At 34.0% G+C, this 23,745-nt stretch overlaps 1 protein-coding gene and 1 long non-coding RNA gene across 5 annotated transcripts; one reads left to right on the top strand and one right to left on the bottom strand.

The window, feature by feature from the left end:
- Positions 1-1,254: 1,254 nt before the first annotated feature.
- Positions 1,255-18,488, bottom strand: LOC104887062 (exosome complex component RRP45A). Of its 4 annotated transcripts, XM_048638728.2 has the most exons (11): positions 18,369-18,488; positions 17,725-17,869; positions 14,314-14,523; positions 12,179-12,274; positions 11,979-12,096; positions 8,555-8,635; positions 8,280-8,468; positions 7,011-7,288; positions 6,437-6,495; positions 3,865-3,920; positions 1,529-1,666 (listed from the first exon to the last, which is right to left on the bottom strand). In XM_048638728.2, the coding sequence occupies exons 2-10, from the start codon at positions 17,862-17,864 to the stop codon at positions 3,898-3,900; spliced, it is 1,194 nt and encodes a 397-aa protein (XP_048494685.1). In that variant the 5' UTR covers positions 17,865-17,869; positions 18,369-18,488; the 3' UTR covers positions 1,529-1,666; positions 3,865-3,897. The 4 variants fall into 4 exon arrangements, with proteins under 4 accessions (XP_010669945.1, XP_048494684.1, XP_010669946.1 ...); XM_010671643.3 differs by lacking the exon at positions 3,865-3,920 and having other exon boundaries at positions 1,255-1,666; positions 18,369-18,487; XM_048638727.2 differs by lacking the exons at positions 3,865-3,920; positions 18,369-18,488 and having other exon boundaries at positions 1,255-1,666; positions 17,725-18,359.
- Positions 1,665-5,018, top strand: LOC125494870 (uncharacterized). The gene is made up of 2 exons (XR_007271060.1): positions 1,665-2,569; positions 4,547-5,018. It is a non-coding gene; the product is annotated as an uncharacterized LOC125494870 (long non-coding RNA).
- Positions 18,489-23,745: the final 5,257 nt, after the last annotated feature.

Genomic DNA, 23,745 nt, shown 5'->3' with positions numbered 1-23,745 from the left:
TGAACTTCCATTGATCAGTCCATAAGATGCTGAGCTGGGCATAGAGGTGCTTATCGAACGAGTCGAACCCGAATAGCACTGGCTCATCTCGAGCTCATTTAACTTTTCATGGGCTCGGTCGGTTCGTGAGCTCCACGAGCTTGGGGGGAGCCGAGCTCGACTCGAGCTCGTGATTAGTTTTTGCTACTTGAGCTCGGCTCGACTCGAACTCGGGTTCGATTATGGGCTCGAACTCGTTTGGGAAATTTATTTTGCTAAAATTTGTATAAAGCGAGTTCAATGTTTCTATCATCATTGATGATTCCAATATAAAATATTTTTTAATATAATTTGTTTTAGTATAAAATAATAATTGAACTGTTCACGAGCTTTTCGAGCTAAGCTTTGCTTTGCTCAGCTTGGCTCGTTTAAGTATTGAGCTGAACATGAACTCGAGTCGAGTCACAACAAGCCGAGCTTTGACCGAGACGAGCCCGAACTGTTCACAAGCTTGTCAAGCTCATTATCACCCCTAGCTGGGCATATAAAAAAGTAAGTTGTTATTTTTGATACAATTCGTTTACCCATTAATTGAGTCCAAATTATCTTACTAGGCATGAGAACATTTATTTAGGTCTTAATTAGCAAAATAAACATATGCGGTGATGAAAATGACAAAACATAAAAGCACGCATATAAATAATACAATAAAACATATAGATCTATAAAAAGATAGATTAGAGATTAGAATATACAAATAAACATGAATTTTTTAGTGATCTACATCATGAAAAGCTTGTTAGCAACCTCAAATAATTAAATAGAGCTGAAATATTATGGACCTTTGAGAACTATACCTTTGTCGCAACTGTAGGATGAGCAATCTCGAAGTTTGAATGGAAATTGAATAGAGATTGGAAGTGTTTGAACATGTATTTTGAAGCATTTGAACTGTATTTGGAGTGATATTCATAGTTGGAAGTTATACGAAAAATCCATAGGTAAGTATGTCAAATTTCGAGTGAAAACGTGATCAATTTGTTAAAAAAAAATAGGCTTTTTAAAATTGGATTGGGAATGAATAAATGGGCTTAATCTCAACCCCCAACGTTTACAAAGTGATCAGCCATTAAGCCCCTTTTAGTCATGCTCTTTTTGATGGACCTACCTGCCATCAAGCTATACTTAGTTCACTGCTCCAACAAAACCTGCTTCTGGTCTGGTAGCTAGATTAGCTACTATCCGTTCCTTTTGACTTAATCTTTTCCCCTAAAATGTTTAACTTTGTAAGATTGTTTAGAAAATGAAGTAATGTTTTTACATTCGCCATCAGCATCAGAAAAGGACAAGCTAAAATGCACCATATCCTGTATACCTGCCGACTCGACATAGAATTCATAATCAATATAGACGGCAGAAGAAAGGAAAAAAAAGGCATCACGCGCGGAAGATTTGTCCTGCTAAGATGTTCATCAACTTGTGTCTGAAACAGAAAGATGAATTTTCCTCTTGTTCTTGGGTTTCACAGCATCCTTAAGGGTCTTAATCTCACGAGAATGTAATTCCACATCATGATCAGATGGTGCTAAAAGGTTCCTTTTTTCGGCTCTCTCTGCAGAATTCACCTCCAAGTCCAATAGATGGCCTTCAACAATTTGTTTTTTCTCCTTCCTTGCCACTGATTCACCTTTATATTAAAAAAAAACCAAATGTGTGAGCAAGTCCATAAGCTATATCATATATGCAGGGGGGGAGAGGATTCATCTAGAGCATGTCAGAATCTATTGAAGGAACTATCAGAGGGAATCAGAGAATGAAGAAGAGACGAGATTTTTGATTAGCTGAGCCTCTGAGGGATTCAAAAGGAATTGAACTCCTATTGAAGCAACCCTTTTCAAAAAGAGATGGCAATAGGTTATACTGTATTATTTTCTCGCTTGGATACAGTTTCCCGATCGGAGATCCATGGATCACAGACGGTATCTCCCCATGGCCTTTCGCCTCTGAAAGTGTCCTTCCTTCTCAATGCCCATTACCTCTTTCCAATAGTTTGTAACGTCTACTTGAATTTCTTTTTATCAATGGGCTTCATCAGAAGTTCAGCCCGACTGTCTTCTTTTCCTTGTGACTTATCAGTACTATTTTCAAAACTACATAAAATTTCTGTCCTTAAGAATCACTGATGCAGACAGGAATGTTTAACAAGGACAATGCAACTGGTTTAATTGTCCTGATCCCTGCCTATCATAAATACTACTTGGTATATTTACAATTATTATGCTGTAAATCTAATTTAGCTTCTTTGGTTAATGTTGTGATATTGTTAAAAAAGCTTTAGCTTGACATATATTATAGCAAGGGAAAGTAGCGAGGGATGGAACTCAGCATTAGGAAATGTGTCTATTTTCCTTAGATGCACGTGGTGAGGCGACAAAACCCTTGACCTTTCTTTTCGAAGTAAATGATCTTATTCTACAGATCCTCAAAGAACCAGGTGCAAAAGGTCAAGAGAATAGGAACGAGCTCTTTCTTATGGACATGGAATCGGACTAATGCAACTCTAGGAAGGCTGGGCATGCACTATCTAAGGGTGAGATACAATGATAGTTCTACTTATTAAAGAGATTAGATGTGAGTTACAGGATAATGTTAATGTTAATATGATTTTTCCTGCACATGTGAAATTGTGATGTTAGAACGTGTTCACAGTTTAGAGCAAGTTCCCCTTTTATTTGTGATAGTGTCTCAGTATAGTACAAAATGGCGCCTTTTTCCTTCTCTTTTTCCCTTCATTCTAGAAGAAGTGCATCACTTCCTATATTAGATCTCAAAAAGAAAAGGAAACTATATCCTCATTTAATTGATGAGTTCTTTCTTATCTCTCTTCTAATTTGGGTCCCTCTTATCCATCTCCTCATCACATGGGCACCTTAAATAATGTGCCTTCCTCCTGTATAGCACCTGTAGTATCTATTAAAAATTGTGGCAATGAGCTCTACCGACTCCAGAATTATTTCTTTATATTTATACTTCATCAACACTTTCACCGTTCCCTATTAGTTGCAACACTTCCCCTTATAAGGAAGTTTCAAATTTTGTAATATTGCTTTATTTGATAACAAAATCTCTCTCCTCATCACATGGTCTTTTTTGTTTTTCTCTATCTCCCTCCACTTCTTAAAATTAGGGCCTCCCCTCCATGTTGCAACTAATATGGAACAAAGGAAGTACTTTCTAATATCGTGCAAACATTGCTCGACTTTTAAGCTTTTCTTGGTAAATTGAGATTGAGTGACAAGTACTCATTAGAAACTTACCTTTGTGAATCATTTCCCATTCTTTCAACTAACTTTGTTTTTACACCTTTCTTCTTTATTATCTACTTGTAGTTTGCTTGGATAGGGAATTTGGAGGGAACAATTTCCCTTGTTTGGATACAATGTGGGGAAAGGAAGGGAACGGAATTAGGCCATGTTCTTCTGGGCTGAACTGAACTGAACTAAACTAGCTGAATTGAACTAAAATGAGCTGAGCTCAATTAAAATTGTGCCCAAAAGAACAGGGCCTTAGAGTGATTCACCTTCCCTCTCCTTTCCATAGACAAAATCCTTCCAATATTGCAAAGTTTTGGAAGGAAAATGTAAGTTCACTCTTCCCTTCCGTTCCTTTTTCCCTCTCCTTTCTCCCCTTCCATTCTCACCATCATTGTTATTGAAACAAAGTGTTAGTGTTGTATTATTAGAGAAAGTTTCTATTTAGGTTCCGTTATACCTAAAATCTCAATATATCTCTCTCCATATTCCCAATGATGTACTCATAAAATTTACTCAGAAAACCTCAATATATCCCTGTCCATATTCCTAATAATATACTCATAAAACTTACTCAGACAGCTTCAAAACATCATGTGGTGAAGATTTAGGTCACATAATACAAATCTCCTACATGAAATAGATAACTTGTAAGAGAAAGAGATACTGAAAATAAAAACTTGCAAACAGTAACCTCCCTGCAACATGGTATTAGAGAGTTGAAAGACAAGATAGTTGCATCAATGTCATCCACCTCCTTGACGATTCACTTATAGTAAGCGTGGCAGTAATGGCAATTAAGTCAGCACAAGAAGGGAATTCAGTTAACAAGAAATTGAGGAGTATGATACAGCAAGAATTTGATTATAGATACATAAAGTACATCAAAGAGAGAAGAACATCTTCAGAAAAGTTTCTGGTAAATGTAATAGATAGAAGATGGTGGAGAAGAAAATATCATCAAGAAATAGCATGTACTTTTGTAACTGAAGAGATCAACCCTCTCAAAAGCTGAATATTTATACATTTTGAGGACTATCAATATACAACACTACACGGTTCTTTTATTTTCCTTTCTTCTTTAACCTCCTTCTATCTTCTGCATCTTCAGTACACTACAATAGCCGGAAAGAAAAGGGAATGATAGTAGAGGATGGTGTTTTGCTTCATAAGACAATTGATGTGCCTTGAGTGACCTTAGTTGATGATAATATTGTTTTGTTATGTGAACCTATTGTCAATGGATGCTTCAACAGGTACAAACATGAAGGAAGATGATGACAAGAACACTAGATCTCACTCCCTGGGCATCTAGATTGTTACAGTTTGCTCTCCTTTTGTTGAGTTATGTTCTTCTGTTTGTTATGAGGGAACCCAGCACTCCAAACATGTCGCTTTTGTTATTTTTCGGAGTCTTCATTGTTTAGATGATTCTGGAAATAAGAAGATTACTAGGTCTTTGCCTAAGTGGCAGTTCATTTCACCCAGCCCTTTTTCTCGTCGTTATTCTGGTTCCTTCATATCCTAGTCTGAGTAGCCCCCTTCCTTTTTCAGGCATCACCAGATTATTGATTGTACAGTTTTTCTTATAGTTATATTTCCAGTTTTACCAAGGTTTTGTTTCAGCAGTAAAATTTTATTCATGGGACAGAGGAACAAGCATAAAGTCAATAAAACTTCATCAAAAAAAAATAAATTTGTTGTGATTGTAAATTTGTGTTCCAATGATGTCTTTGTTTTTCCATCTCTTTTGTTCTTCTGCAAGGTTCGTCTCTTTGTATCTCTTAAGTGTAAATTATTTGACAGCTCACCAAGTTAATTTTTTGATTGCAATATTATTACTTCCTCCGTTTCTTTTTACTCGCTACACTTTCCATTATGGGAAGTTTCACATTACTTGCTACACTTCTTTTTTGGGCAATAAACTCTCTCTATCTCTCTCCTCCCACATGGGTCCCTTTTCTTTTTACTCTCTACCTCTCTCTTCTCCAAAAATTGCCTAGAAGTCCGTGAAATGAGAAGTGTAGCGAGTAAAAAGAAACAGAGGAAGTATTAGTACAATAGCACTTGGAAACAAACATGACAACTTGTGAAAAAAGAAACTGGAGTAATAATTAATAATTCGGTTTTTTCACCATATACTCCCAACAAAAAAAAAATATTCACCATATACCCCTCAGACTTTTCAAAATTCACCATATACACCCCCAATTTTTTGAAAATTCCAAAGAATTCCCTTAATGACTAACGGCCATTAATTCTGTTATTCACAAACCCCTAATTGACCTAATTAACACTTGATTACCCCTGCTCTAACCTCTTTCCTTTACTTTTCTCCTCCCCTAACCCGCTTTCCCCTTGTCTTCTCCACCATTAACACCAACACCAAGGTCACTTTTACATACCTTCATCTGCTTCCTTCCTCATTTTCTCTCTCCTCTTCACCTTCTCCACCACCATCACTAACTCGAAAATTTACCTTAAACTCTCCAAAAAGGAACTCCCCTGAACTACGCTTGCTCTGTCCCCTCCCCAAAACCTAATTTACCAGGTCAACTTTGAACAAGAATTCAATTTATCTTTAAAAAAGAATAAATTAGAGTAAATACAAGACAAAACCATGTCAATGATGTAATGACAGCATTGGGGAAGCTGGTTTATTTAGATGTGTTGAATTAACAAGTATAACCAATCATAATTCAGAGCCAATGGTACTATAGTTTGGTTTCCATTTTTGAACTTAATAGTCCTGCCTCCGTCAACACACTCAAAGCCAATGACCGTTAGTCACTAAGGGTATTCTATGAATTTTATGCAAATTCAAGGGTATACAGTGAATTTGAAAAGTGGAGTGGTATATGGTGAATAAAAAAATTTGAGTATATGGTGAAAAAAACGTTAATAATTCCTCTTTGATTTTAAAAAACCTCCATAACAAACACCATATTTGGAAGTCTAACTAATTGAATCCTAAAAATCATAGTAAGCGAACAATAATTTGGGATACCCATGTTGAGAAAGATAAACATTCTTTTCTTTATACACATTGAAATTCTGCTAGTACTTAGTAGATCCATAATCAAAAAAGTGTTTGTGATTGTTCCAGAAGAAATGAAATAAAAGATAGGGTTAAACAAGAATATTACCACAAGAGACAAGAGAAGCTTTCAGATGTTTTGCATCCACGCCTTTGGAGAATGGATCCCTGTCATAATGCAACAAAAAAAAAAACAGCAGATTTCATACGACTTTGATCAAGCAAAATAATACAAGAACAAACCTACAGAAAATAATCATGTGGTCATGTTCCATACTTCCATCTTAAAATAACATATCCTCATCAGATATTTTGCCACTCCTTGCATATCCTTTATCTTATCTAAAACAGAACACATCCTTTCTTTTGCTACTTATAACTTAATGCAGCATTCTCTACAACCAAAATAACTAATTTACTTCTGTCGTGAAATGACTTCTGTATCATTTCAAATTCATGAAAAATAAAATCAATTATAAGAAAGCCTATGTTAGAGCACCATCGAGAGTGCCTCAGAAAATTATTTAAAGTGGGCCAACATGCATGAGATCAGAACAGGATATATTTAAATTTTCCTGAAGCAAGTCTGTTTTTAAGATCATTTTCTCAAAATATCAAGTACCAAATAGTAAAAACATACGCAACCAAGTACTCAATTTGAACTTTTAGCACAGTCCGCATACCAACATGAAGGACCCTTCATGAACTTTCGAGCTTCATTATGACTTGAATTCGCCTTCCCATTATATGAAGGTTCTTCAGTTTTCATATCATTGCTTTCACTAAAACGACGTTCTTGAGATGGTGACTTCCTCGTCTGCTGCCATGCTGCTGTTCTTTCACAATTAGAATGACTTTTTTTATCCCCCGCACTTGAATTTGGTGGATTTATACTCAATCCCGCAACAGAAGATATGCGCTTGACACTGTGACGTTCTCTATCAGTGTTGCACAATTTGACCTAGTATATCCATATATAATCAAATTAGGAAATCACAATACAGTGTTGAATAATAGCAGAATAATAGTAGCCATCTCTACCCCCACCCCACCCCTCCCCAAATAAACAAAACCAATAGATGGCAACACCAAAAGTAGATCCAGACACAATCGGGACTTGAGAGCAGTGAGGGGGTTGATATAGCCACCTCATAGGAGGTTATAAGTAAGACACATAATTAGTGGATGTTTTACTCAAACAGTAAATTTAACAAAAAAATGTTCAGAAAGTCGCCCGAAAAAGGGAAGGCAAAAAAATGCTAGAAGTCACCTCTGGTTGTAAACAATTCAGTGATGCGTCATTTGATTACTAAATAAAAGCTCAATGTACTTACCAAAAGGTGAAAGATAGTGATATACAAATTTTTTCACAAGATATATGCAGGCAAAAATGTAGCTTTGCTTGATCTTTCTTAGAGATATCAGGAACAAAACAGACCTTGTTAAAAAAGGAAAGGAACTAGAGTGACAAAAGAGGGTAATGCAGTGTAATTAAACTAAATAGAAGTAACAATGTGACAATATAGTAACTACTATATCGAGCATGTAAATCAACTTCGAACATCAAGATACGAAAGCCAGATGGAAACTTTAGGAATGATAAGGAAAGGCAAATAATTGTAATACTGAAATAAAGGCTACAACTTTCCACAGCTTTTGAAAACACAAAATGTGGAAAACGTCGATAAATGGTTGGGCAATGCATCAGAAACACCAAAAAGAAAGTGGAAATTTTCTTTTCAAGAGAAGTGTGAGCTGACTATTCGGACACGATGATGTGATACACGCAACCAGTTGCCAAGTAATTCAGAAAGAAAAAAGGACCGAATATATAATTTTGCCAAGCCGACCATGCAAGACTCGACTGAATCTGGCTTGTTTTTCCAGAGAGAGATTGTAAGGGGAGATTCTAGAATACATTGACTTAGATCAAAGAAATAAATAAATCTTACAGCGTTTTCAATCTTGTTTGTTATATCAGCAGCCTTCACGGAAGCAATTCGCAAACACTGCATAACTACACCCGGAGGGATACCAACATCTCCAGCCTTTTGAATAGCACAGACATCTTCATTTGCATTAACTGTAACAGTCATTCTTCCCTTCATTATGGCCTCTTCATAATAGGTTGGATCTATTACCTGTGTCAATCAAATTACATGCTGAGTCCACCCAAATGACAACGCCTAAAAGGATTTAGATATTGTTTTGGATGTTCACCTCTTACCAATATGTTGTCTTCAGTAATAAACGCAAATGTCACTGCTATAGGAAGATGGTGAACTATCAATGCAAGTGGTTCGTGCACCTGCCAATGGCCAGAATGTATTAAACACATTAAACAGATAAAAGAATTTTTCTGACATTTGCTTACTAAGTTCATATTTACATTAATTCTCCTGAAGCCAGATAGCCAGCATCCATCGCATCTGTCTCAAAGCACAGAGTGCCCATATTACATAACAATTAGAGCAAATATGTTGTTTCTCCAAAATACCCCGGAGATGTAATACAAAATTTACAGCTGGAAATGGATCATAGCACATTTTTTAAGGTATTGTGTTACCATAGACTATCTCAAACAAAGGTATTGAGTTTCCATGATTAGTGAGCGGTTAGTTACTTGACAAGATCATGAAATAACCACGGATCTTTAGTTCAAGCTTGGAGATATCGTTTTTGGGAAAGTTGGGCTAATCAAATTTGTTATAATTGCTTAGTTTAAGTGATCGATCATCATTTAAACCAATATTAGATTTTCTTAGTGAAAGATTTAAAAATGAAGCTAAGAATCAACCTAGTTTGATTTTTAGACTAGAAATTCCAATAGAACATGGATCTTCTACTTTAGCGATTGTTTTGATGATCATTATGTGTGTAGATACGCTTGTTGGTTGATTATACTAAGAGAACTGGTCAAATTAGTTAGCTTAGCCTTCTTAATAATCTTTATTGGTTTTGGGGTCTTTTGAGTAGAGTCCAATTTGGAGTAGAGTTCTAAGTGTCCTCCTATTGAAACTACGTGTACCAATCTTATTAGAAGACTATTAGGATTTGGCTTACAAAGTTTTACTATCCTACTTATGATAGGTTTTACTTGTTTTGAGCACTTTAAGAGTCTTTTATCTTTTGAATTCTGATTTGTTGTAATTTCACTTGGATTAGGAAAGTTGTGTTTTCCTATTTATAAAGGTTAACTACGCATCTGTTTTAGGAGTCAAATAAAAAATTAGTTTTCTACTTACTTTAGGATTGCAATTGCTATTTATATGTTTCAAACTTCATTAATAAGTATCAGATTTGAGATTGAGTTTATAACTTTGAGTAATTTCGAATGAGCAAATGCATCTTAGGTTTGAGAAAATAAACCGAGCAAACAGCCACGACTTGTTAATCACTCTAAATTGTGACTTTTTTGAAAAATCTATTATTGTTAACTGTTACTTTTCGGACTTAAGCACTAAAACGACAAACAAATTCACTTTTGGTGCTTAATTACGCATTAAGGGTGCGTTCTGTTCAACTTAAAAAATTAAGTTTAAGGTCCAATAAGTTCAGATGAGTTCAGATAAGTTCAGATAAGTTCAGATAAGTTGCAATAAGGTCTAATAAGTGCAATAAGTTCCAATAAGTTCCAATCAGGGTGCAATAAGTTCCAATCAAGTGCAATAAGTTCCAATCAGGTTTAATAAGGTCCAATAAGTTCCAATCAGGTCTAATAAGGTCCAATAAGGTCCAAATAGTCAATGTTTAATAAGCGTTTGTATTATTGTCCATTATTTTGTTATTCATAATTTCATATCACTATTAGCGGATTATGTTATTATTATAATTTTAATTAAAGTACCACAATGATTATATAGTATTATACTTGTATTAGTGTCTATTATTTTATTATTTATTTATATTATGTCTATTATTTTCTTATTTATTTGTATTATGTCTATTATTTTATTATTCATATTACTATTAGCTGATTATGTTATTATTAACATTTTTTATTAAAGTACCACAATGTATAGTATTATACTTGTATTATTGTCTATTATTTGATTATTCATATTGTTATTAAATAATATTATAATCATGGTCAAATAATTAAGGTTAACAATAATAATAATCATAAATGTTAATTAATTTTTGATTTTCTACTAGTGTTTTATAAAATCCAAACAAGACTATTAGATATATTAGTTGTGAAATTTATGTATAGGCAAATATATAAATAGTAAATTTTTTTGTTAAATTAATTATCATAAGAGATAATTAATAATTATTATTTTTTAAAGGACGGATTATAATAATTATTACTCCATAAAAAATTTTGAGGGGTAGTATTTACGTTAGTGGTAATATTTATGCTATTCATGGTCAATGGTTTTGTCTAATAAGGTCAAATAAGAGCCTGTTCTCTTCGGCATAAAATAGCTGAATTGAACTGAACTGAATTGAACTGAATTGAACTGATCTGAATTGAACTGATCTGAACTGAATTGAACTGAAATGAAATGAATAGTGATATGTGAGAGTAAAAGTATTGTCAAGAGCTGAACTGAACTGAACTGGTCTGAACTGAACTGATCTGAACTGAATTGAACTGAATTGAACTGAAAATAAGCTGGGGAGAACAGGCCCTAAGTTTCAATAAGGTCTAATAAGTTTCAATCAGGTCCAATAAGGTCTAATAAGTTTCAATCAGGGTCAATAAGGTCTAATAAGTTTCAATAAGGTCAATAAGTTCCAATAAGTTCCAATCAGGTTCAATCAGGTCCAATAAGTTGAATCAGGTCCAATCAGGTTTAATAAGTTCCAATAAGTTCAGTTCAGCTTCAATAAGTTCAGTTCAGATAAGGTCCAATAAGTTCAGGGCCACTAAGTTGAATAGAACGCACCCTAACTTGGTATCTCAGCGAGATCATTATGGCGTGTGTGGGCGAGTGGCTTAGCCATTTTCGGAATTTTTTGGTTCGTTGGAAAGCTTACATTGCGCTAGTCATACTATGCTTTTGCTTTATTCCCCTCAATGCTACGAGACTATCGATGCTTCCCTCTCCAAAATCATGATCCACCTTTTAATGATGCATATTGCAACTTAAGGAAGGAGGAGATCTCTTAACATAGTATTACGAGTGTGTGTGTGTGTGAGAGTGAGAGAGAGAGAGTGTTATCAGTCTGTGCACGCGTGTGTGTGTAGAATTTAGAAGTGTTTTATTATGTTAGTAAATCATGGCATACTAGATTAGTATGACTAGGAAACTATTATTTGACTTATAGTAGAAGCTAAATGATTTCTAATTCTCCTAGTAGTCACACAATAGATACCCCCCCCCAAAAAAAAAAGAAAAGAAAGAATAACACAAATAAAACCCACTATATGTTGTGTTATTTAGGCGTTTTGTAATGAATTGAATTTAGAATAAGTTTGAAGTGGCCTACATGTGTGGTAGTAAAGTACACAATTAACAGACAGAAATTCAACCATATATACATACCGTAAAGGATGGGGGTACGATTGCCTGAATTACAACATGGACACAATAATTTACAAGTAGAATAGTATCCTAATTGATTCACGAATATCATGTTAACTTATGAGCCAGCAGACATGGATTTGATCAAAAGTACATCCAATGTAAAGAATATGAACGCACCTCCGGCGGATGTACCACTACTTTCTGCCTGTCTTCTCCTCCTCCAAGTGTACATTCAGGCCGTCGAAATGTCATAAGAGCTGCCAGAGCAGCAATATTTGCAGCATCAAGAAGATTTCTAGTTCCAGCAGGTATAATAATTAAGGGGTCAGCAAAGAGAGCTTAGAGAAACTCTTTAGATCAAGAATATTACAGCTCACCCTCCATTATCAATAATGTGAAGATCAACACGGACAGACCAAACTAACTTGCCAGTCAGGACACAAAGTGATTCTGTATCAACTGCCCTGCTCTCCCTGCAGCACCACTTTCACATTTTAGCAAATATGATCTCCATATTCCGAAACATGCACACACACTCAAGAGAGAGAGAGGGGGGGGAGGGGTAAATATAAACTTAAGTCATGTAAGAATCCAAAAGATGTAATTGTTCAAAACCTTGAGTCTCAAGCTGCAGCATCATAAGAGTTACAAAGCAAGCAAGATGGTAAAAAAAAACAAGGATATTAAAGTGTAAAATATATCATCACTAAAACATCAAACAAGACTCAGATCATTAAAAGGAAGCCAAACTCTTAAGTGGGTGGAACTTTGAATAGACAGTTACTGAGACCAACACTTGCAAGTAGTTTCATGTCACAATGGTCGAAAGAGCAACAACATTTGCAGCGTCAGCAGAATTATGGTACCAACAGAAAATGTAGGATGTCACACATACGCAGCAGAAATGAACAGACAATTTTAGAGCAGAAAATACTATGTTACATGGAATAGGACAAAAAATGGGACAAATCAGGCGTGGACAGTCAGAGTGTCTGACATAAGATACCAACCCCAGAATGCAGGTCCAGTCCTTGAAGGATCAAAGATTTGACCCTCGAAATGGCGTTCTTCACATACATGACCCAAGAATAACAGCGCAAAAAGTTTTCTGACGGCTCACATGCAGTTGTGGGACCAGTTTCACAGGGAACTGATGGTTTGCGGTTGCCATAGTATCATATCATGGCCACGATAAGTAAGCTCAAAATCCTTTCCAATACGAGGATGTGGCCAAGATTTAATGTCGTGGTAGGTGTGCAACACAAAGAGTCCTGTATGAAATTTGAAGGCCAAATTGACAAATTAAAGAATCAAATTCTTGGGGTCATTCGGGACAATACATAATCAATTAGCACTCCTTTTTGTCTAGCCTGGCTAACAATGTAATTTTTTCCGAATCTGGTAGAGGTAAACCCCCCCCCCCCCTAAGCAGAGCAAACAAGGTCAGTGGACAGGTAATATGGTCCTAGTTTGACCCATCCTTGATTACTCATTTTAGCAAGCTCAACAGATTACTTTTCCTATTTATCTTTGTCTTTTACTCTTTTACATAAAACTTGAGATATCAAAATTAATTCGTAATCCAACAACAGTTCGGATTCTAGTCCGGCCTCCCAACCTTGAGGTTGTGGATTCGATTCTTACTTCCCCAAACTTTTAAATTAGGAGGGTTTATCTCTCCTTTTGGGTTTAATTGTCATATTCTAAATCTATGACCACTTATTTACAATAATTATTATATATAATAATTATAATAAAAGCAAAAAACATTTTATCTTTATTATCCTCCTACCGAACTAAAAGCTGAACTTTTGTGGAGTCTAAAGAAGAACAGAGGTTGAGGCTCATAGAACTCATTCTAGCCTAAATCTCTAATATTTTCCTTCATGGATTATGTGCCCCACAAATTGAGGTCACAATTTCTTGTCTTAAGGCATAATGGGGAAGGCATACTTAAGAATTGTCAAAATAGACATAGGGCTATGCACCAACATAAGACAAATATTGTAACATATCACAAAAAAGGAAAACCTATTCCTATTGCATTGTTAATTAATTTGTAATATTCCTAAAATCTCTTTCTAAAAACAGTTCTACAACATTTGGCATAGTCCTCATAAGTGTCCAAAGCTTCATGGATAGCCATGCATCTTATAAGAAAAACTACGGCATATATTTCAGCATTGAAATTTTAATATTGCATGGATGGGCCATAACAATTTCTTGAAAGGACACAAAAATAATTAAAAGAAACCCAATCTTAATAGTTCATACATCATTCAAACAACTACAATTCTTAACAACAATGGAAAAAAAACAATTCAGAAAGCTATTCACATGCTGAATTCTGAAAAGAGTATGCTTCATTTTTATTAAAGAAAAACTATTTCAAGACTGATAGACTTTTCATTTTGATTACAGATATGATTACACTTAAAACAGCTCAGCTGGAGACACAAGTGCACAAAAAAAAAAAGAGATAATCAAAAGACAAATATCAGTAAGGAAAAACCTCAGACCACGGTCTATCATGCGTCCCAATTCAACAGCTACCTCCCCCGGTCGACCGGCCTCAAATGATGGATCAGCCATGGGTGACAGCTCTATGAAAATAGCAAGTGATCCTTCGTTGGGCCTGTCTCTATAAGGTTGAACTAGCTGAGCAGTGACAAAGCTCATGACATGCGTCTGGCCAAGCTGTACCTCAGATGATCCGTCTTCTCTGCAAGTTATCATAATGAGTGAAAATTTAATTTTTCATACCACATTGGCAAACGTTAACCACAATGAACCCGATCTTAACCAAAATACACAATTTCAATGACTTTGCAAAGAAGAATGAGAAAATTTGAGGAACTTTGGGTTTGGGGCTTCTGGTGAGACAAGAGACCATCTTTTGCAGTGGGGTTAAGTGGCTTTTGGGGCTTGGATTGTTCAGAACAAATATAGCTTCATGGGAAAGTGATTGGCATTGTCCTCACTCCTCGTAAATCTAAGTAACTATGGCATGGCATTATCCACAGATTATAAGAGTTATTTCCAAATGGGTGGCAGCAGTGATATAGACTTGCCTGTGGAAATATAATTTTGGGGAAAAGCTTATCTTCTCCTCGTTTGCCAAGTTAATAATTAAGAATGGTCACCACATTCGATTCTAAGAGGATGTTTCGAAAGGGTAGCAACTGTGATATCCAATCATGCTGAATTATGTACTTCTCCAACTGAAACAAATGCTCCTCTTTTCACTTTCACGTTGACGATGTTCGGGATCTTCACTTTAAGTGGCATCCCCATATCAAGAAGAAAGATAACTTCACCCTAATTTATGAGATTTAGTGTCCTCGATTATTAAAGGAGTGCTCTCTTTACCTTATTTTTTGCTCGAACTTTTTTGAACCTATTGGAACCATGGAGCAAAAAAACAGTCGTATCAATTTGTTTCACCTGAATTGTAACGATTTTCAACTTTGGCAAACCGACTTTGACTGGTTCAAAGAATTACCGCACACATTTCCTGTTCTAAGACAGTATTTTTGGATTTTTTCCAAGGCAATAAACCCTAGATCCCTGAATTGAAGGTGAAATATGTAATTTCTTTCTAGAGACGTTGGGGGTTTTGCTCGGAAGGTTAGTTTAGTACAAAGGTAAGTATTTCGGCGTCGGTGTATAAGTCATCAACCACTCTTCCAGCCACTGGATAGAAGAGAGAAAAAGTTGGTTACTTGATATCTTTACTCTTTTTTTATTTAAATTATATGGGGTTGGAAGAAAATCAGCACTCACGTTGATAGAATATAAAACCAATCTTACAGCTCCAACCATTAGCTTAAGCTTTTGATTGAGTTGGTCCATTAACATGGTAGGAGCCAGCGTGACTAGAAGGTCAGGTTCGAATCTCATCCACCCCTCCTTTCAAAGTGGCATATCAGCGCTGGGTATAAGGGTGCCATGCTGCATCCACGCGTCAAGCCCAATGGGTCTCATGTAAGGGGGGGCATGATAAAATATAAAACCGATCTTGGGGTTCAACAATTAGGTTAAACTTTTGGTTGAGTTGGTCCTCTAACACACGTGAATATTGCAGTATCTCTATAGATCTATTGTAATTGTTTTTTCTCTCTTTCTCAGACTCAAACTACTTTTGGTTTGGGTAATCAAAAGTAGCATGGGTTGACAAACTGATTGGATTGTCTAAAAAGTAGATTAAAGTACTAAAAGAACTTATTAGCCCTTTTGACTTTTTCAACTCCATATATTGAAACATTCCGTTCCTGAAAGAATTATACTCATACGACTAGGAAGTATTAGAAAATCTATTAAAAGCTAGGGTACATTTTCATGAACCAAGTACAAGCCTGGAAAATTGCAATGGAAGTTCATTATGAAATCTAGAAGCATTGGGCAATTGTAGATAGAATAGCAGCTGTTACATGGCGTGAGGAGGAAACATTGGGAAGACAGGTAAGAAATAGAAGCAAGACATTGAGAATTGTTACGTAGAGATCCCTTTTGGGAGAGCACCTACCTCTCGGAAACAGGCTATGTTGTATCAGTTCGAATCACATTGATTCTGCTAATACAAACATATCATCTTCTTCTCGCCAAATTTTCTTCTTCATTCATAGTCTACTTCTCTAATAGTTCTTGATTATACGTTGATTTTTAGCAAGTTCATCTTAACATGAGAGATTTTTGTGCGGACTTTAGTTTTAGGTAGCGTTAACAGCTTAACACTCATGATATGAGTATGCTCTAAGGGCAAAAACTATGGATGACTAGTTGTAGGATATATGCATGTTGCGTCGTACAGATAGTGAGTCTAGCTTTCATATCTTCCTACACTATAAGGTAGCTTATAACATTTGGAGAAGACGTTTTGTTCTCTTTAGGACTGTGGGTAGTCCTATTATTCACCTGTACTATTTGGTGCTTCTACAGGTTTCATTCATGGGCATTGAAAGGGAAGGAGGGGGAAATTTGTGTGGCAGAAAGCCTGAAATTGAAAACATGCTTCCTCCAGCACTGCGTAGCACTTAGATTCCTAGCCAAAAAGAGACAACTAACTTTACATGTAAATGCAGCACCCAAGATGCTTAGACACTAAGGAAAGAATCGAAAAAAGATGTACCAGTTAGTTTGGATGATAAGTGAATTTGTGTCTAAGTTCATTTATATCTGATCACTTGATTTATTTTCAAGGAAATATTGACACGGTGGGGTCTCAACTATAGGCCATTGTCATTTATGGTCGCAACTCTTGATAATTCTCCACGGAGTACCCAACTGTGACTTCTTGTGACTTTGAATGGGTCTAGATGACTTCTATCTCAAAAAATTAAAAAAAAACTTCAACCCCCTTCATGAAACAGAGTAACAACAAAGTGAAGCGAAGATAAGCTACTTCATCCCTCTCAAACTAGTAGTTGTACTAAAAATTGTGTCATCTTGTCTAACCATAAAACCCAAAGAATTGCTAGATAAACCTATATAGCAAAATAAGCCTCCATAATAAAAAAAAAAAAAATCTAGATGTGGCAAAAAGAAATATTAAAAATTTATAAACTGGTAGATCTATAATCTCGTACTCAAGTTAGACTATACTTGTTATGTTAATAATCATCGCTCTTCTTTATCAGTTGCTCGAATATTTCACCATGGCTTACCATAGTTTTATATTATCACTAAACGACAGTAAATAGTAATTGGTTTCAGTTTAGCATGTAGCAGTTACCCACATCTTTGTGGGATCAACTCATGTAGTCCAGGTAGTTTCAAAGAAAATAAATGAAGATTCTTCAACGCATGAAAGCCAGAAATTAGATGGCAAAACCTCAGTAGAGAACTCCAAAAGAAAAAAGTTGCAAGTTACCAGCTCCAGAAACAATTGAAAAAGGTCAAATGGAAACTAGTAGAAAACACTCACCTACCAAATTTAATTGTTAATTCACGGAAGTCAAATGGGCGCCGTCCATCAGCTCTAAGATCTGAAAGCAATGCAGTCTCTATGAACTTCTTCTCATTTACAGATATGTGCCAAGTATTAGCTAGCCTCTGCTCCATCATTCAAGCTGTATTAACCCATCATAAAATGTTAATGTGCATAAGTTACAGTAATCAGGCCCGTCCCTGAGCCAGGGCAGGAAGGGCGGCCGCCCTGGGCCCGGGGATGACAGGTCATTCAATCATCCCTCATTTCCAGCCACAACACTTGAAAAATTGATCTGATGAAATTAAACAAGAACAAGTGAACACAAATAAATATGCGTATCTACAAATTGTAACATAAATTTTCTGATCATTTAGTTCCAAGAAACAAAGATGAATTAACAAGTTATGCCAGAAATTCGAATCATAAGTCTAAAACATGTAAATTATCCCTAAAAACATGAAATAACATATGTGAGATAAAGAAACAAATAAGTTGAATTCAAGAAACAAACAATAACAACCGCATAAAACCAATGACCAATCGCATGAATAATCACATCAAGTAGAGCTTAAAAATCGCAATTCCACACCAAAATCCGCAACAAAACAAGTAGATCATCTAAGGAACAAAACAACAACCTGCAATTCGAGCTTTGGAATTAGCGTATGAGTGACGAATTTGCGTATGAGAATTGAGAGGTTCTAGAGGTTTAAAGGTATTGAGGCTATGTTCAGTTGACCTTATTTTTGCTTATTTCAGATCTAATCAGATCAGATCAAATTAGATCAGATCAGATCAGATCAGATCAGAAAAAATAAGTTCAGATCAGATCAGATCAGATCAGATCAGATCAGACCAGATCAGATCAGAACAGTTCAGATCATATCATGCTTATATTTAAAAACTCATTATTATTAAATATCTTTCACTACATATTAATAAAAATTATAATAATTGAATATTAATAAAGTACTCATTGAGACGAATCAAACAAAACCCCACATGACTATATTTTTTTCTTATATATTGAGAAAAATCTAAAAGATTATCTCTAATTGTGAATAGTGTCAAGATTCTAAGTGAGAAAGATAAAAAAATACAAAGGGAGTATTATTATTTACTAGTACATTTGTTCAAAAGAATTATTATTGTTGTTGTTGTTGTACTTATTAATTATTAATATTGGTAATTATTATTAATCTTGTTGTTACCATTATAAATGTCATTGTTATTATTATATTAAGTTATTTTGTTGTTATTAAATAATAGAAAATTAAAAGCCACGTGTTAAGAACATAAGATTGATGCAAAAATAAGAAATATATAAAATATGATATCTCAAATTCATGACAACGAAACTACTAAGTTCGGATTACATTTCAAAATAAGCTAAGTGTGAGATACAAATTATAAATTTAGATTCGGTATACCTCTTCCTACCGAATTCCAAATCTCTCTAGCTATTTGAAGTTGCACGATATTTATTTATTTTTTGCTCAAGTCATAGTTGTTTGTATATCTTATTCTATTTTATATGGAAAAAAAATAGTTGAGTTTGCCGACTTCTCAAGTGTGAAACTTTTTTTTAAGGGAAAGTGTGAAATAACATTGTATAAGTGCTCTTATAAAATAATGACTTGAGTTATATAATTTTATTTGTAATAATAATAATTATGATTATAATTATTATTGCTGTGCTTATAATAATGATAATAATAATAATTATTATTATTAATAAAAGTTGGGTAAAAGTTGTAATAGAAATAAAATGATAATAATAGTAATACTATAAAGAAGATCTTATAATGTATTGCATAATAATGATTTACAAAGTAATAATATAATAGTAATAATATATTTTATATAAGATAAGATCTTGTAAATCACATCAGTTCAGATCAGATCAGATCAGATCAGATCAGATCAGATCAGATCAGAAAAAATAAGTTCAGATCAGATCAGATCAGAAAAAATAAGTTCAGATCAGATCAGATCAGATCAGATAAGTTCAGATCAGATCAGATCAGATCAGATAAGTTCAGATCAGAAAATTTCAGGTGAATCAAACATAGCCTGAATTTGCCTCTTTTGGAGTGTTACTATACGCCTGTTACCTATGTAGTTTAAGATTTTCCTTTTATGCAAAACAACCGAAAATGTAAGACTTTTGAATCGACGAGTTTATAATAACTTACTAGTTTTAAGATCCGTGCATAATGTACGGGAGTATTTATTGTTTTATTACATATTTAAAGAAAGTCATAGAATAATAATGACACAAATTACAAAATATAATAAAATTATAATATAAGAATGTTGAAGAGCACAAATTACAAATGTAAATGTCTAAAGCAATTTATATGTTTGCAAACACTTCCTTGTAAACCTTCGTTGTACTTTTACTCACACCGTGTTCTTTATCAAATGAAAGGATCTTGAGACTTTTTTTTGCTCGTAACTCTGAAAACGGCAACTCATAGCTAAAAATCGGTCTCAGAAGATAAATGCCTACATGAGACATAGATTGTCCTTGACTTCTATTTATAGTCATAGCAAGATAAACCATTAAATGATTTTTTAATATTTTTTAACATTTAGATTAGGTTTTTTTTATAGATAATCTAGCAATTTGTTGATAAATAATTTTTTCGTTATCGCACATGTTATTTTCTTAAATCATACCCAATTCCAACACAAATATAGGTAAGATTTAACCCCCTTATCTCTAAACGCTAACTTCACGGCTCATACCCATCATCTATTCCTCCCCACTTCCTCATCCATTAAAAAAAAACATCCAACAACATTCTTGATCCCAATCTTTCTTCCTTGAATTTAATAGAAAAATATCAATTTTCGACAATTTAGGCAAACCAAACAACCTTCACTATATTATTAGATGTTAGTGAATTTCGAAATGCAATCCCCCAACTTACATCGCTTTTCTTTAGTTTATTTGGTATTCAAGCTGGCGATGGACTGAAGGTGATTCAAGAGAAGAAAGAAAACTATTGAGACCAAGTTTGAAAATATTTCTTGCTCGTCAATTATTCATTTACCTCACCAAGGATTTAGAGGATTTGATTCATATTGCCCTATATTCAGTGTCACCCAAGTTAGTATCCCTTTATTAAAAATTTCATTATACTTCGTTTTACTAAATTCTTTTTTATTTTTCTTACTATTTGCTTGTTAGTTGTTCATTATTGTATCTATTTGTTTCAATCAAATGTCTTTTTTTTTTTTTTACGATTAACCAATTCCTTATAATATAAACTTAAATGCTATTTGTTGCCCGTATTTATATTGTATTTTTCTCCCTCTTGTAGTTCTTCTATCTTAATTCCTCCATAACCCCTACCACCTAGCCACCACTATCACTACCCACCAACACCTCACCCCACACTTACGACCCCCACTACAGTCCCACCATAACTCCAACCCAACCCTACCCTACCCTACCTTACCCTTGCAGTCCCCACCCCATCCCACCTTAAAATAAGAGCAAAAATTTATTTTATTATTGCAATGCATCATATCATCTAAAATTATCAACATCAACCTATCTTTTGAATATTGTATAGTATTGTGTGTATAACAAAAACTATAAAAAGGTATATAGATGTATTGAGCGTCAGGATTTTGCCAAGTAGTAATATACTTGTCTAGATAGTAACATATATTTAACATTCATAAGTGAATCATTCTACGAAGTGCATTTGACATTGTCAATGATTGATAGAGGTAAACCATATCGTGCTTGTGTATCGACTTTACCTTTTGCTGAGCAAAGTTGTCATAATATACCTATTTATATAGAAATTTGAATTTTAATATATGCATATAAACAAATGAAGTGAGAAACTGAAAGACTCAAATTGAAAAGGTGTCGAGAGATCCTGAAAAGTGAGAGAGAAAGAGAGAAACTAAATATGGGTTAAAATATTTAAAAGTAGATGACATGGGTGGAAAAAGAGGAGAAAGTAGGTGGAACATGTTATCAAGAATAGAAAATGTTAGATTAAAAAGAAACATATCTAAAAGGAAAGTGTGTAGAACAAAAAGAAATGGAGGGAGTATTACTATTTTTGCTATCTAAATATTATGTTTAAGGAAATTCAGCATGTCACGTTTGCCCTTATGACTATTTAAATTTATATAGTATAATTAATAGGATTTTATTGCGTGCGTAAACGTCTCAATAATATAATCAATCGATTTTCTTACAATTTAAAATAACCCCACTCTTTTGAACTTATTAGTCATTATAAAATCTTAACCAAATTTATTTGAACAAATAAAAATTTATAATACTGTATTTTATGAGTACGTTAAACTTTATTTTTTCTTATTTTTGCTGAACTGGCTTTGTTTGAACTTATCCGGGCATATTAATTCTTATTAAATTTTATGTGAAGTTATATGAATTTGACTGAATTTAATGAACTTTTTTGTTTATAATAAGGACTGAAAAAACAAAATGGTCTTGTATCGTATAGTACACCACTTTGGTTGTTCTTTTATTTAAGTCTGTAGATCTATTTATTAGATTCTCTAACACTATAGTTCAACCTATCTAAAGAAAAAGTATTCGCTTAACCCATTACTTCATTAAGAGGTTCTTATAAAATGACAATTTGTACCATTACTATCAGTCTTTCATGCAACCATTATCGCTCCCGAATTTCGTTGTCTTGCTCAACCCCTCTATTTTGTGGTATAGTATCAATGAACCCATCTGATGTTGGTATACACTTCATTGACTGAACACCGCGTGTGTTATCTAACATAAAAAATATTATTTACAATTAATTGTTGTTGATCTAACAGTTATAGCTTTTGCAATCCTTGTTGTTTTATAACTTTGTAAATCTGAATATTATATTTAAGGAAATTCAACACATCAAGTTTGAATTTATGAATGTTTTAACTTATATAGTATGATTAATAGGATTGCGTAGATGTCTCAATAATATAATCAATATGTTTTCTTACATTTTACATTTGGAAACAAACCTAACTCTTTGAACTTATTAGTCATTATTAAACCTTAACCGAATTTATTTGAACAAATATGAATTTATTAGACCTTATTTTATGAGTATGTCGAGCTTTAATTTCTTTTTATTTTTGCTGAACTGGCTTTGTCTGAACTCACCCGAGCTTATTAATTTTTATTAGATTTTATGTGAACTTATATGAATCTGAATGAATTTATTGAACTTTTTTGTTTTTAATAAGGAATAAAAAATATACAGAATGGTACCCTATCGTATAGTGTACCACTTTGGTTGTTCTTTTATTTAATTTTGTAGAACCATTTATTAGATTCTCTCACACTATAATTCAACCTATATATCTAATGAAAACATATTCGCTTAACTCATTGCTTCATTCAGAGGTTCAGATAAAATGACAATTTTCACTACTACTGGCACTCTTTCATGCAACCATTTTTTCTCCTGAATTCCTTATTATGGCTCAACCTCTCTCTTTTATGATATAGTATCAATTAACTCATTTGATGTTAGTGTACACTTTTGACTGAACACCGCGCGAGTTATCTAAAATAAAAGATACTCTTGACAATGAATTATTGTTGAACTAACACTTATAGCTTTTGCAATCCTTGTTGTATTATAACTTTATAAATCTAATTATATCTAAGAAAATTCAACACATCAAGTTTGGAATCTGGGCCCAAAAAAATATCAATCTATGAACACCAGCCTAAGAACAATAAGTAAATCAATACTTATTGCAGCTTACTAATTAAAATGTTTTCACTAATATCACTTGATGTGATTCTCAGAATGCTCAAAGCTCCTTTGCTTGTAGGTCGTTTTTGACTATATGAAGGCAATTTCTCAGTTTAATTTTATTCATGCTTTTTGCTTAACTAAATCCTTGAAAGAAGCTGGGAGTATATTAGGGTGTAATTACATCAACACATTATATAATAGATTGAACAACAAAAAATTCTAGAAAGTTTTACTCCTGGTAAGGTAAATCATA

This window comes from Beta vulgaris, chromosome 2 (genome assembly GCF_026745355.1).
Source record: "Beta vulgaris subsp. vulgaris cultivar EL10 chromosome 2, EL10.2, whole genome shotgun sequence".
Classification (NCBI taxonomy): domain Eukaryota; kingdom Viridiplantae; phylum Streptophyta; class Magnoliopsida; order Caryophyllales; family Amaranthaceae; genus Beta; species Beta vulgaris.
This window is presented reverse-complemented; position numbering and strand designations above follow the sequence as displayed.